This window comes from Sinocyclocheilus grahami, unplaced genomic scaffold (assembly GCF_001515645.1).
Source record: "Sinocyclocheilus grahami isolate Dianchi unplaced genomic scaffold, SAMN03320097.WGS_v1.1 scaffold936.1, whole genome shotgun sequence".
NCBI lineage: Eukaryota > Metazoa > Chordata > Actinopteri > Cypriniformes > Cyprinidae > Sinocyclocheilus > Sinocyclocheilus grahami.
The window spans coordinates 104,382-118,539 of NW_015506115.1; the positions used below are offsets into that span (position 1 = coordinate 104,382).

Consider the following 14,158-nt stretch of genomic DNA (forward strand, 5'->3'; position numbering starts at 1 on the left):
TTTTTGTTGTTGTTGTTGTTGTTTGTTTTGTTTTTTTGTAGTGTTTCATCAGCAGTAACAATTCACAAACATTAATTAACAGTACAACCCACTGAGGAAATGTCAAAAATCCAAATCAAAGATGGTGCTTTTGTGAATCAGATCTGTGGCAGCTTTACATGATTTCAGGATTTCCTAGAGGCATACAGTGTTGTCCAAATTTTAAATTTCTTAAAACTATAAACACAAATGTAAAACATGCTGGAAATGTAAAATTGTATACCTTTACTTGCTGTGATTTATGGTGATTACACATTTTCAATCTGCAATATCATTTTAATACTGTTTGTATGAAATGTACATTTACATGTACAGTATACTATCAAGCAAATTACAAAACAAAATAAATACAACAACTATATATTGAAAAGTCATACAAATAAAGTAAACTATGTGTGGTGGCTGGTTGTTCTTAAATTTAACAAACTTGTGTAAATGTAAAACTGGAAAAAAAAATGTTTTGCCAAGATACAAGAATATCAGAGCGAGGGAGGATTTTGATTGGTTGATGATTATGAGGTTGCCATGTGAGCCATAAGGCGGAGTAAAGACCTGCTATCATCAAACAAAAAAGAGTTTGTGTAGTGTTTTTCCCATTCAGCTCTGAGAAAGATGGAGCTCTATGTATTTATGTTCATGCTTGCTGCACTTGTTTCTTCTGAGAACAAAGGTAAGTCAGTGGATTATCACTAATCATTTGTTAAAAAACACAATTTTCATTATCTTTAACTGTATTCAAGGAATACTGATATGTAATATACGTCCTGAAAGGTTAAAAGACTGCCATGAAAATATTTGTTTTGTATTAATATTAAATTTTTTGAATATCATAATATTCTGTAATCAGACAAGGCTGAGACAGAAAAATCTAATTTCAAAAATTGTGAGCAGTTTATGCTTATGTAATTTTAATAAAAATTGAGCAATCATTGTCAAAAATCATGCACATGCAAATGGTATGAATGCATCTCATATTCAAACAGTCCTTGTTTAAATTTCTCATGTAGTTTGTCTAGACTGATAATGTACTGTTATATTGAGCTAATACTTTTTTCCTGTTTCAGTTGTGCATAAAGATTTCTATTTAACGGGATGCTCTGATACAGAGAAAGAATATATGTATGGAATGGATGGAGAGGAACTGGTGCATGCAGACTTCATTAAAGGAGTAGGAGTAATTACTCAGCCTGACTTTTCAGATCCCCTCGGCTATCCTGGACTTTATGAGCAAGGCTTATCTGACATGCAAGTTTGCAAAGCAAACTTAGCTGTATCTATCAAAGCTTATAAAAATCCACAAGAGAAAACGGGTAGAATATGCATTTTAATCATATTTATTTAATTGTGTGTAACAACTGTATAACAATTTGGTTTAAACAAATGGTTTAATTCTAAGTTTGGTTTAAACAAATTGTATCTCAAATGCTTAAAATAATAACAGCTTCCATGTCTTTGCCTGTGTTATCAGACAGACCTCAGACTTCCATCTATGCTGAGGAGGATGTGCAGCTGAATGTTGAAAACACCCTCATCTGTCATGTGACTGGATTCTTCCCTCCACCTGTCAGAGTCTCATGGACTAAAAACAACGAGGCTTTAAAAGAAGACAGTCTAAGTCAGTATCGCCCAAATGATGACGGCACTTACAACATCTTCTCCAGTCTGCCGTTCACACCTGAAGAGGGAGATATTTACAGCTGCACTGTGAACCATGTAGCTCTCGATGAACCTCAGACCAAAACATGGGGTGAGTGTGTGGTTTTATAGAATCACTTGACTTATTGATTTCTATTATTTATTTCCCAATTGTTTTCTTTAAATAATAAATACAAATATGTATATATTAAAATAAAATGTATTATTGATGTGAAAGATAAGAGTAGCAGCCTAAAATATACATATGAAACACTTTACATTGTGGAGATATAACATTAATAAAGTCTACATTATTAAAAATGCATAAACAAAATGGTTGTATATGTGTGTATCCTAGAAGTGGACGTTGCTGTGCCTGGTGTTGGTCCTGCTGTGTTCTGTGGAGTGGGTCTGTCTCTGGGGCTGCTGGGAGTCGCTGCTGGAACTTTCTTCCTGATTAAAGGAAACAACTGCAACTGACATCCCAGATATGGAAGCAAACTTTGAAAAGAAATTGTATATAGTGTGTAACAGGTCCTGCAAATAAAGCCAGTTTCATTTGGCTACAATGAAATTTAAAACAGTAATTCTGAGCATCATTCTGGTGACAGAAAACATCTTAGATGTTATATAGAAATAGATTCATAGACACATAAATTTCAATATAATCTTTAACAACATTAATATTGCCTGATATTTCTACATCTTTGTTTGAAATGTAACACCATATACACTTACATACAGATGTCTAAAAGGCTTTAAATGATAGATGATCTTTTTGCTAATACATCATATTTTCAGCTCATCCAAAGTGATTATGGACTTTTAATTTGAATACTTTTATCTGTTAGTTACTCTCTGGTTGAGCTCTTATTGTCTTCCTCATTGATGGATCAATTAAAGTCTTTTTAAACAAACATTTTGGCATCCTTAAAAATTGTGGTACTGTGTGCTTAAAAATAAGGTAGAAATTTTTACATTTGGAAATTTCCTGTCATTGTAATCAATTTTAAGTCAATTTTACAAGGACTACTTGTACATTTTCTGACATACACTCCAAATAAAGATTCTCTGTTTTGATTTCACTTGTGATTTTATATTGTGTTGTCATCTATATAACTGTTTCAAGGCAAAGTAACCTCAAAAGCCTATTAGATGTGGCTGTCCATTAAACAACAGACAGATGGCTGTATGTGTTGAAAGACAGAGGAACAGACGAGAATAGAATAGACCAGAGGATAAAAAACATGATATTTTAGAATGACCTACATAAATATTGGAGCCAATATCGAGATGTATGCTTTAGGCAGCCGCTTTTATCCAAAGTGACATTGCATTCAAGGAACAAATATTATCAGTTCTTGCAGTCTGAGCTACAGGAAGGCTACATTTCTCTTGAAATAGTTGAAATCCTTTCATTCATCTTCTGTATAAAATAGTGATAATAAAGAGAGTTCACTAAGGTTTAACCAGGCCTCAACTAATCACATAAATTCCCCAAAATTTACTTATATCAGGCCGCTCCTTACAGAACTTTTTGTCTCGTTTTCCCGAACCCACCCTTCGCCTCCCTCTCATCCATTCAACCATCCTTCCCATCCCCTCTTCCCTTCCCTTCCAGGTTGCATCAGGGGGTCTTAATTGCTTGGCCTATAAATAACAGATGATACCCATGCCCTGAGTCTCTCCGGGCCACTAACACTAGACGCCCAGATCAAACTGACTATCATCCTATTTCCCCTTCATCCTCTCACTATTAATCCCTAACATACTATTCAATATATGAATTCTTCAACATTCATGGTTTTGGCATGGCCTTTATTTGTGAATAAGACATTAATAAAATAATAAAGAAAAATAACCAATGGTTTCACTAACAGTTTGAAGAGGTGCTGTGCAGTATTTTTTTCCAATTGATTTTATACCTTTCATCGAACTGTTCAATGCTCTCTAAACAGCACATTCAGCTAAAAACGTAAACAGATATAGTAAGATTTTATTCATTTCAATCACATTCCAAATTACATAGAGACTCCCCCACATGATTGTAAAGCGCTTTGGGTGTACAACAATACACAATAAAACGCTATATAAATGCATCATTCATTCATTCATACATACATCAGTTTCTCAAAACACTGCACAGAAATATCTCCAGTTTTACAGCCAACCAAAAAAAATAAAAAATATTGGTTTCTCCTAGCCAATCCTCCTTTCTCCTAAATCACGTTTCTCCTAACACAACAAACCATTCTTTGTATTTGTCATATTCGTAATTGCACATTCAATTGAAATCTGTCGTGTTAGTAATACACACAGCACATGAAGGAAATGCACTGAACTGTTAACACCGCAATTCAAATTTTAGTTACGTTTATGAGAGTTTTGGAAGGTCAACTGTAAATTCCCAATGCAAGCAAACATTAATGGAAAGTGGAGAAAGAAGAAGAATGAGAAGGGGAAGAAATGGAGGGAAGAGTGAAAGGTGGTAAAGTCAGCAGAGGTGGAAAAAGCAGAAGAAGAGGTGAGAAGAAGAGTGAAGGGGGTAGAAAGAGAAGAAATATGTAGGATTGAAGAGTACTGACATACTGAAATATAGAGTATTGAAATATACAGATTTTTTTTTTTTTTTTAAATGTCCCAAACTTCAAAAGAGAACACTTGGCGTACAGTATAAAACACTATATTCACATAACTCCTCATTGAAGAACTTTGTGACGAACATGAATTTTCATCATTGTATTTGTGCATCTGTAGCTGTCATTAGGCTGTGAAATAGAATCTTTCAGCAAAATTAAGAGTCTGTTTCATTGCCTCAACTTTTTTTTTTAAAGCATGAACCAGTTCATGGAAATGTATAAATCAGCTGAGAAATACTAAGCTGCTTACTTTCATATAAAGAAGAATGTACTGGCAACAAGCCTGTTAAATCCATCTTTAAAAAAAAACAAAAACAAAAAAAATGACAAGTTTGTGATTTATAGCAATAACAATTTATTTTGTTACTTTAAGCTTTTTTATTGCATCCTATGAGATACAGGAAGGTGAAAAGGTACTGAATGCTAAACAAATGGATCTTGTTACAATCAGTGACCTCCTATTTAATTTAATTTACACATAATAAATACAATGCAGAAAACAAAACACTTTGATGTAAATAATTGGGATGGCAATTATTATTATTGCTCTCAATAAGCTCCTGTTGAGATTTGTCAGATTGGTAGTTAAAATAAGATGAAATGTGGTTTAATTAAACCCATAAAAATGAGCAGAGAAGCTTGAAGAAAACAGTCATCGTGTAACTAGCTTTAGTTCTAAAATAAAACAGGATACTGCTTAGCAACAGTTGACACGTGTATGTGTAGATGCTGATTGGCTGGTTGTTTCAGATATTCAGCTCATGAACAAAGTATTGCAGGACTCCTCTTCAGTTGGGACAGTCACAGTCAGAGAAAATGTCGCTGCCGAGGGTCTTGTGTTTTCATCTCATACTGATGCTGTCTGCATTCACTGGAGCAGGTAAATACAATTAAGCGTCATGTAAAATGAGTAGATATATATCGACAGTAACATTCTTCATGATTAATTATTATTAATAGTAGAAGTTAGTAGTAAACAAGACAGTTCACTAATACTGTAACCAACTAATGTATCTAAGTCTTTCTGTTTTTCTATAGTTGACATGAAATCATCTGACATAACTGTAATGCTGATTTAACATTTCTTTTCAGCTAATGGATACTACTGGTCTGGGTGGCGTGAATGTATCCACAGCTCCCGTGATTTCAGTGACATGGTGTACATTATAAACTATATCTTCAATAAAGATGTGTTCATACAGTTCAACAGCACTGTGGGGGAGTTTGTGGGGTACACTGAACTTGGAGTATATAACGCAGACTTATGGAACAAAGATCCCAACCAGCTGCAGCAAGCGAGAGCTGAGGTGGACAGAGTCTGCAAACATAATGCTGAAATCCGTCAGACAGCGATCACTGATAAAACAGGTGAGCAGCACAAGATTATAATCTCTCCTGTCACACATTAACTCGTTTAAATGCTTACACTAGGTACTTTTACACAACAGTTTGCTAATTTTATAATACTTAAAACTTATTATAACACCATGACAGTCAACTTCTTAACCAACATTTTAAAATGTAAAAAAATTTTTTTGTTTGCCCTTGGAAATATTAAAAATACACTCCCAAACACATACATACAGTAGTATTTATGACATTTTATAGTACATCTTGCATGTAATCACAATATTTATTGTGGGATGTTAAGCTGTTATTGTTATTGATTCAGTGGCACCAAAGGTTAAGCTCAGTTCAGTGACGCAGGCTGGAGGCAGACATCCAGCTGTGTTGATGTGCAGTGCTTACCGCTTCTACCCACACGGGATCAAAGTGTCCTGGATGAGAGACGGTGCAGTTGTGAAGACTGATGTGACCTCAACTGAGGAGATGCCTAATGGAGACTGGTACTACCAGATTCACTCCCACCTAGAGTACACCCCCAAATCTGGAGAGAAGATCTCCTGCGCGGTGGATCACGCCGGCTTAACTAAACCCATCATCATAGACTGGGGTAAGACGAAACATTTATTTTCCCTCACATCACATCAGTCTTATATAAATTACATATTTAGACAAACAAAATTAAGATTGAATAAAAATATGTAAAGCTCCTGTAAATACATTCACACATGCTAGGCCAATGTTAAACAATGTAAATATTCAAATGAAAAGTGGTTTCTGTATCTCACAGATCCGTCTCTCCCGGAGTCTGAGAGGAATAAAATCGCCATCGGGGCGTCTGGTCTGGTGCTGGGAATCATCATCGCAGCTGCTGGACTCATTTATTATAAGAAAAAATCATCAGGTCAGAGAAGATGAGAGCAAATCAAGCTGATACGCATCTGTTTAGACATAATGTCTCTATTCTAGTTCTTTATTAATCACTTTTTATTTATTTTGATAGGGAGGATCCTGGTACCAACTTAATGATGGTAAGTTTTTAATGAATACTTTGGAAACTGAAACTGTTTGTCAAAATAAATGATTACTGCATTGTTACACTGAGTCACATAATAATCATACACATTACAGATCAGACTGACTGGAAGAGGATTCAACTTGACTCATCGATAGAGAACTCACTTTCTGAACTTCACACTGATGTTTCATTTTTAACAATGAAAACTGTTTTGGAAAATGAAAACAGTAACAAATCTAATACATTTGTTTGATATTTGTAATTTCTTATTGAATGTTGATGATGACATGATGTGTAAAATATAGAGATTTTATAGAGAGAAGTAGAGATTATCATTCCTGCTGGCTTCTTTTCCAGCACTTTTTCTGAATTAACATGCATATAGCTTCATAACGTTAGGACACACTCTAGGTCTTTGTTATTAATATTAATAAGTATCAGTCAGGCTCTGGGTCTGAAAAAGGGCACTCTGAAGTCTTTTTCTGATCACTATTTTACTCTTATTTACCATTAAAATATATTAGAATTAAACTGGTGCAGTCTTATGTAAAATATATTTGATGGGAAAAAATAATTGAGCATAAATTAGACCATCAACAGATTTCAGATGTTATTCTTGCTTCTAATTCATTCTGACAATGATTCTTCTGTATGATTTGATGACTAAAATATCCAAGTTTTTTTTTTCAGAAACACCAACTGAAACATTTCTTGTTTATGTGCTGTATGCTCATTTCAGCTCAAAATAAATGTCTTTACATTACAGTTTTACAGGTTTTTTAATTGCTTGTAACATTTCTCAGTATTCAGAATACTTTTTAAAAACTAACGCAGTTGTTTTTTCTAGAATATAGCCACTCAGCAGTTCATCTTTCTTCCAAAATGCCATAAAAACACTTAATTTACACCTGAAAATAAACTCATTCTATACCACAATATAGAAAACATTCTCAACAAGGACATGCATGGCTACATTACAAAACCTTTAACTAAAGTTTTATCTGAATAATCTTTGATTCCTTTGAATGACAGCTCTTTTTTAGTTTCATGTTTAGGACAAATCACAGATTTTGTAATTGAGCTATTTCAACACGCAAACAAAGATGATGCGTCTCAAATTCTAAAACGATTTTAAAAAAAAATGTGCCTACATCATATCAATCTGTAAACATAGACAGATGTGTATAGCAATGCTAGTCAACTCAGCCTTCTTCATTAGGTCACATGATCTCATCTACATTACGCCACATCTGTGCAGCTCTGGCAGTCTTCTGCAGATATGTCCAGACATCAATCATATAGTCTAAAAGGGATACATAATTTGGACAGTGGTCATTTAATTTCCACCCTCATGAGGACATTAATTCCTCTAGCTTTACACCCAGCTAACACAATTAAGTTGTGAAGACATATCCGGACTGGACCATATGGTGTGTTCAAGTCCTCCTGGAAGTTGGTATTTACTAGTTGATGACATCAGGGAGTTTCGGTCACTTTGGTCAGAGCAAGATGGCGATGCAACTTTTCAACATAAAATTCAAGATTCAAACTCTGCATCTACGAAATGATGAATAGGCAATGTGCATCGAGTTTTTGCATTTTCTGTTTCATTCAATTAATGAAGGTACTATAAACTGAATCGTTATATATTCTATCGTAATTGTACAATACAACTAGATAATTTTATTGTATGACAAAAAAAAAATCCTTCATTTAAAAAATTTACCGTCAATACAGACATTGCATATTCTATATTCTATAGCTGTGTCCATCCGACATGTTTTCTCACTGACATGCCCCCAACTTGTGCAGCAACGTATTTGTTTTGGTGATGTTATAGTAGTACATTGCTGGAATGTGACGAGGACGTCTCAATGATCAAAATACCATGTCTACCATTATTTTAATATCTACTTGTCACATTTAGCCCGGGCCATGGAGATGTGCTCAGGCCATTACCTTGAAATCCATATGGAACTGATAAACTAGTAAACATTTAACATTTTTTCTGTAAAATAAATAAATAAAAATAAATTCTAATGGTTTAATGGTTATTAGTGAATACCTTTAGGGATCAATACATATATGTAATGGAAACCAATACAAAACTCACACTGTAAAAAATATTGTGCCAATAAAATTGAGGCAACTATTTGCATCAGCTTTTTAAGTATTTTGAACTCATTTTATTCTTGTTTGTTCTATTAAACTTTACATGTTTCCAACTTGAACTCTTAAGTAATGCCAACTCAATTTTTTCAATTGGAAACTCAATTTTTCAATTTACAAACTATAGTTTTAAGTTCATCAAACATAAACCTTGTTGTTTTTAAAGTAATATTTACCAATGTATCCTTATAAGCCACATTTATTCAATCTGTATTTAAATATATAAAAAAAAAATAACAATAGTGTAATGAAACGGTAAACAGGCATCTCAAAACAAAACATTTATTCACTTTACAATGTTATAACAGTGCAACAATGCAAACTACTGAGTATCATTAACACTACTGATTCTGATAGAAAATTGCCAAAACCACAGTGCATTCATTTATTAATCAGCATTTATTCTGTTACTTTGTCCAAATACTAAGCCAATATATTTTGAACCATGTAAAGTGTGTCCAAATCATGAGTACAGAAAACACATCAATTCAGAAATTAAACACTATAATCAATGAATAATGTAACAGATTATTAATTTTTTTTGTTTTGAATAAAAACGTATTAAGTGTCATCAATGCCTAATCAAGGTCCAGATGCCTAATGTCTCATCATTAGGGATGGGTATATGTAAAACAAATAATGATTTTAATCATTAAAAAAAATAATGATTTTAATCACAGATGCTTATCGATACTTTTATTAATACTACTGTTCATACTTAGATACAAAAAATAAAGACATGACAAAAAGATATGAAAAGATTCAGCAGTTACTTCATAATTACTTTTTTTTTTTTTACTTTTGCAAAAATAAGTTCAATTGTTTCCTGAGTTTCCTATGAGGCAACTGCTACAAATGTCTGGTGGTGATGTACTACTTTGCTATCAGAAGCTAAACCTAAACGATATTACAATTACCAAATAACTACAGTCCCTGAAATAAAGAAAATAACAACATTCATAAAGAATAAAGATATGTAAATAGAACAATATTTAGACTTCTAGCATCTCTCCTGTATTATTTGTCCCAACCCAAAATACATCACCAGTTTTTCTTCAAGAAAATGAGCATGCTGACTTTCTTACTTTTGAGCTCTCTGATTAGTGACTGTGCATCCAGCTGTGGGGAATGCACATTCAGACAGTGCTGAGGAGGATGAGTTAGTTGCTGGAGAGCTGTGAGAGAAGAGGAAGAGTTTCTTTCTTACCCCACCACTGGAGGGCAGGGTCTTCTGAGGCAAGGATAGGAGTGTGGTCTCTGTGGACTGATAATTCACTCTTGATCTTTTCATGGAAGGTTGATGCAGTGTTTTGCTGTAGAACAGGTTCTTCTAGTGCAGTATCAGAGACTCTGGATTTCTTGCAAACTGGAAGCTGAAAAATAAAATGTACATTATTGTAGTTAGGTTTATTGTTTTTGTTATAAGCGAATGGCACATACCAACATTATGAGAAAATGATGTCTAACTTGCATGTTCCTCCTCCTACTCTTCATCCTGTTACCCATCCTGAGCCTGAACAATCACCTTATCATGCTTCTCTGGCAGCTGAAAGGGAGGATTACCTTGTTAATGTTGCTAATATATCTACACAACTGGTCAAAAGTCTGTAATCTTTTTCATGTTTTTGAAATAAGTATTATGCTCACCAAGGCTGCATTTATTTGATGAAAAATACAGTAAAAACAGTAATATTCTTAAATATTATAATTTAGAACAAGTGTTTTCTATGTGAATATTTTAAAATGTAATTTATTCCATTCCATTCTTCAGTGTCACAATTTCAAAAATCAAAAGCTGCTTCTTCTTATTAATAATAATAATGTTGACAACAGTTTGGTGGAACATATTTTTGGTGGAAACCTTGATACAATTTTTTTGAGGATTCTTTGATGAATAAAAGTCCAAAACTATATAGAAGTCTTTACTTTTGATCAGTTCCAAAAAAAATAAATAATAATTCTTACTGACCCCAAACTTTTGAACAGTAGAGCACACAAAAATAAAAAAAAATTATGTTAAATTCTTACATTCAAATTAAATTCAAATAGAATAATACCACAGTATAGGGCAGTTACCAATCAATTGAAGTAATTACCAACAAAATCATATCCATCTTTGCAATGCAGAGGTGACAGAAGTTTTATCTGAGGTGGCATTAACATATTTACATTGCATTTACAATTGCATAAACAATGCTATAAAATTGTTTTTGAATTCAATATTTAAAAGTTAAATGATTTATAATCTACTTTAAATATTGTTGGCGCCGATAGCCTTGTGGGCAGCATGCCGACAAAAAAAAAAAAAAAAGTTATATCAAACTAAATCCAAGTCAGTGTCTTAATGAGTGAGTTGAATGAGTCATTTATTCAAACAATTCGTTCGAGGAACGAAAAAGTGACTGTCTTTATGAATAGGTCACTGAATCATTTATTAAACGGAACATTACATTAACAAAACATGAATACACTTATTCATTCAGTAACAAATCACCGCTGTGTGTTGCTCCGAGACTCGGCTTTGCTGTGGTTTCATTTTAAAATGTTCACTGGTGAAATAAAGGAAAAATAAACAATATTGACAATATTATGTCTAAAATGTAACTCACAATGTTAACTTATTGTTAGTTTAACTATTGTATAAAAATTAATTTTGGGGGCCTATAACTGCATACATCACGCAGTGAAAGCTGGGTTGACTCAATGTCAGCTCACACATTGTTAAAACAATAACTAAGATATCATCATAGTCGATACATATCCCACACCCCTACGAACATAAAGATTGAACTAACAATTAAACTTACATTTACCCATTTTCTTCTCCTTCAAGATTCAGTTCGTAATAGCTGTCAAAAATGCCGCGAGTTGCCACATGAACAAGCAATCTACAAAGAAAGAATAAAAAATCATATAACGCTAATTAGATAGTTTTAATTTGGTAAAGTATTACTTATGAGAGGTCTTACGTTTTAGCATCAACTAAAATTTAAGACCTCTCATAAGTGAAAATAAGACTTGACTGTTTGACCTTAAAATTAAAAAAATATATATATATTTTTACTTTTTAAGGATCTGTGGGACCCCTGATTTAAATGAAAATACACCTTGTAACAAACACTGCACACATTGTCAAAGAACTTACATTATGATGATTGCTTTCCCTTATTACTTCCTTTTCAGTCATTCCTAGACTTCCTTATTTTTCACCTTTCCTTGAATCTATGGTCCATTATAGTGGCCTCCACAAAAAATACCATATCATCATCATCCTGTACACAAAAAAATTAACACATTTTACTGTAAAGGTATATATCTTAGCTTTAAATAAATTGGGTTTATGAAGTGGTTTTTTTTTGCATCTGGTAATGTTTGGATAGGTCACAGCAGACTTTTTCTTTAAAGGGGTCATATGATGCGATTTCAAGTTTTCCTTTCTCTTTGGAGTGTTACAAGCTCTTGGTGCATAAAGAAGATCTGTAAAGTTGCAAAGACTAAAGTCTCAAATCCAAAGAGATATTCTTTATAAAAGTTCAGAGTCAACCACGCCCTCCTAAAACGGCTCGTTCTAACACGCCCCCACATGTCTACGTCACGATGTGGGAAGATTTACATAATGCCGCCCAAATGTGCACGCAAAGAAAGAAGGCGTGGTTTCAGGAACAGCAGTAATGTTGATGCAGCATGTCAGTGAGACGCTGTGTGATTCAGCGCGAAAGCAAAAGCACTTTATTTGGCCTTCTGAAAGTAGATGCAATTAGGAATCATTGGTTAAGATTTATTTACTACAGAACAGCACAACCCAGATGTTCGAATTTGTGCAACGCATTTTATGGACGACAATTTTTTTTTAACCTAGAAGAGTACAAGGCTGGCTGTGCACAAAAAAAATAATAATAATAAAAGGGTCAATTCCAACTTTGCTATGACAATCTGGCGCTTCTGAATCAGCGACTGTAAGTATGTTTTAGTAGTTTAAGTATTTGCTATTGACTGTTCAAACACAGAGTTTTGCGCAGAGTAACACGTCGTGTGTGTGTGTGAGGGGAACAGGGTCACATCACAGGAGAGTGAACTGTCTTTCAGAAATCATAGCACGTCAGCTGTCTTAACTGCGGCTTGTGTACTGCACCATCACTGTGTCTGTCACGTGACCCTGTTGCCCTTTCGGGCTTGTACTGATGGTAAAACTAACAACATTATTAACGGTCTTGATATTTACTTTGAAAGCTGAAGCTGCGATTATGGTAAGGGGCGTTACATTTCCGACGCGTGCTTGTGGTGTTCGGCCAATCACAATGCACTGGGTCAGCTGGCCAATCAGAGCAGACTGCGCTTGTCAAAGGAGGGGGCTTTGTTGAAAACGATGCGTTTGAGAGAGGCGGGGCATAGAGGACCTACAATAATGTACAGTATTTGAAAAATAAAATTAAAGCATGTCAACATATTCCGTTACACCAAATAATGATCTTTAAAATAGCATCATAGGACCCCTTTAATGATGGCCACACACTGAATCTTCCTTTTGAGTTCATAAGTGGTCTTCCAGCTTTTAAAAATGAATCTGGGCACATGTAGTGACACACACACAGGGTACATATGCAGAGAATATGCATTAGATTGATGAACTCCACAGCCTTCCTGAAGTCATCATCTGTGACCTTTTCAAGTTTGAGATGAAATTATTAAAGGTGAAATATTATGAAAATCTCACTTTTTCCATGTTCGAGTGCTATAATCAGGTGCCCGGTGCATCTACCAACCCAGAAAACAGAGCAGTGAGATTTATTTATTTACTGTATATTACGCTGCTGCCACACTGATCTAATATAAACATGCAATTTATTTCCCAGCTGTTTACTTTCACAGACATAACAGACTGTTTTTTGTAACTCATGTGTTTTTAACAAACTTGTGTGTATTTAACAGTGTAAGCGCAATAAGACATGAAAGAGAACTTAGATTAGTGCTCACATGCCATGGAACAGCTGCTTTCTGTGTGCGTGCTTCATAAAAAAAAAAAAAAAATGTACTAAATAAATTCCTTAATGCACATCAGAAAAGACATGACTTCGCAATTGGACAGCATAACTGGACCAACCAACAAACTGACCTCATTGCACAGCATCTGAAATGCTGTGCAATGAGCAAAGTCAAAAGTGAGCAAAGTCAAAAGTGGTTCAAAGAGGTCAAAGTGGTTCATTATAATTACCTCCCAGAACTGCGTTCCCAAGGAGTAGGCCCCAAAAGTAAGATAACATGACCACATTTCATCTGCATGCTCTGAGGCTCACAGAGAATAGCATGGCCATTC

The 14,158-nt window shown here is 34.2% G+C and overlaps 2 protein-coding genes and 1 long non-coding RNA gene across 4 annotated transcripts; 2 read left to right on the forward strand and 1 right to left on the reverse strand.

The window, feature by feature from the left end:
* Positions 1–602: 602 nt before the first annotated feature.
* Positions 603–11,565, forward strand: LOC107564453 (mamu class II histocompatibility antigen, DR alpha chain-like). Of its 2 annotated transcripts, XR_001606232.1 has the most exons (6): positions 603–709; positions 1,104–1,349; positions 1,508–1,786; positions 2,033–2,278; positions 11,178–11,180; positions 11,555–11,565. XR_001606232.1 is itself a non-coding variant. In XM_016249544.1 (4 exons), the coding sequence occupies exons 1-4, from the start codon at positions 652–654 to the stop codon at positions 2,152–2,154; spliced, it is 705 nt and encodes a 234-aa protein (XP_016105030.1). In that variant the 5' UTR covers positions 603–651; the 3' UTR covers positions 2,155–2,759. The 2 variants fall into 2 exon arrangements, 1 of the variants encoding a protein (XP_016105030.1); XM_016249544.1 differs by lacking the exons at positions 11,178–11,180; positions 11,555–11,565 and having other exon boundaries at positions 2,033–2,759.
* On the forward strand, positions 5,099–7,239 carry LOC107564452 (H-2 class II histocompatibility antigen, E-S beta chain-like). Its single transcript, XM_016249543.1, has 6 exons — positions 5,099–5,193; positions 5,406–5,681; positions 5,986–6,267; positions 6,448–6,561; positions 6,661–6,688; positions 6,789–7,239. Exons 1-5 carry the CDS (start codon positions 5,130–5,132, stop codon positions 6,681–6,683), a joined length of 759 nt encoding a protein of 252 aa, XP_016105029.1. The 5' UTR covers positions 5,099–5,129; the 3' UTR covers positions 6,684–6,688; positions 6,789–7,239.
* LOC107564456 (uncharacterized) lies at positions 9,676–12,006 on the reverse strand. Its single transcript, XR_001606235.1, has 3 exons — positions 11,990–12,006; positions 10,312–10,390; positions 9,676–10,217 (listed from the first exon to the last, which is right to left on the reverse strand). It is a non-coding gene; the product is annotated as an uncharacterized lncRNA (long non-coding RNA).
* Positions 12,007–14,158: the final 2,152 nt, after the last annotated feature.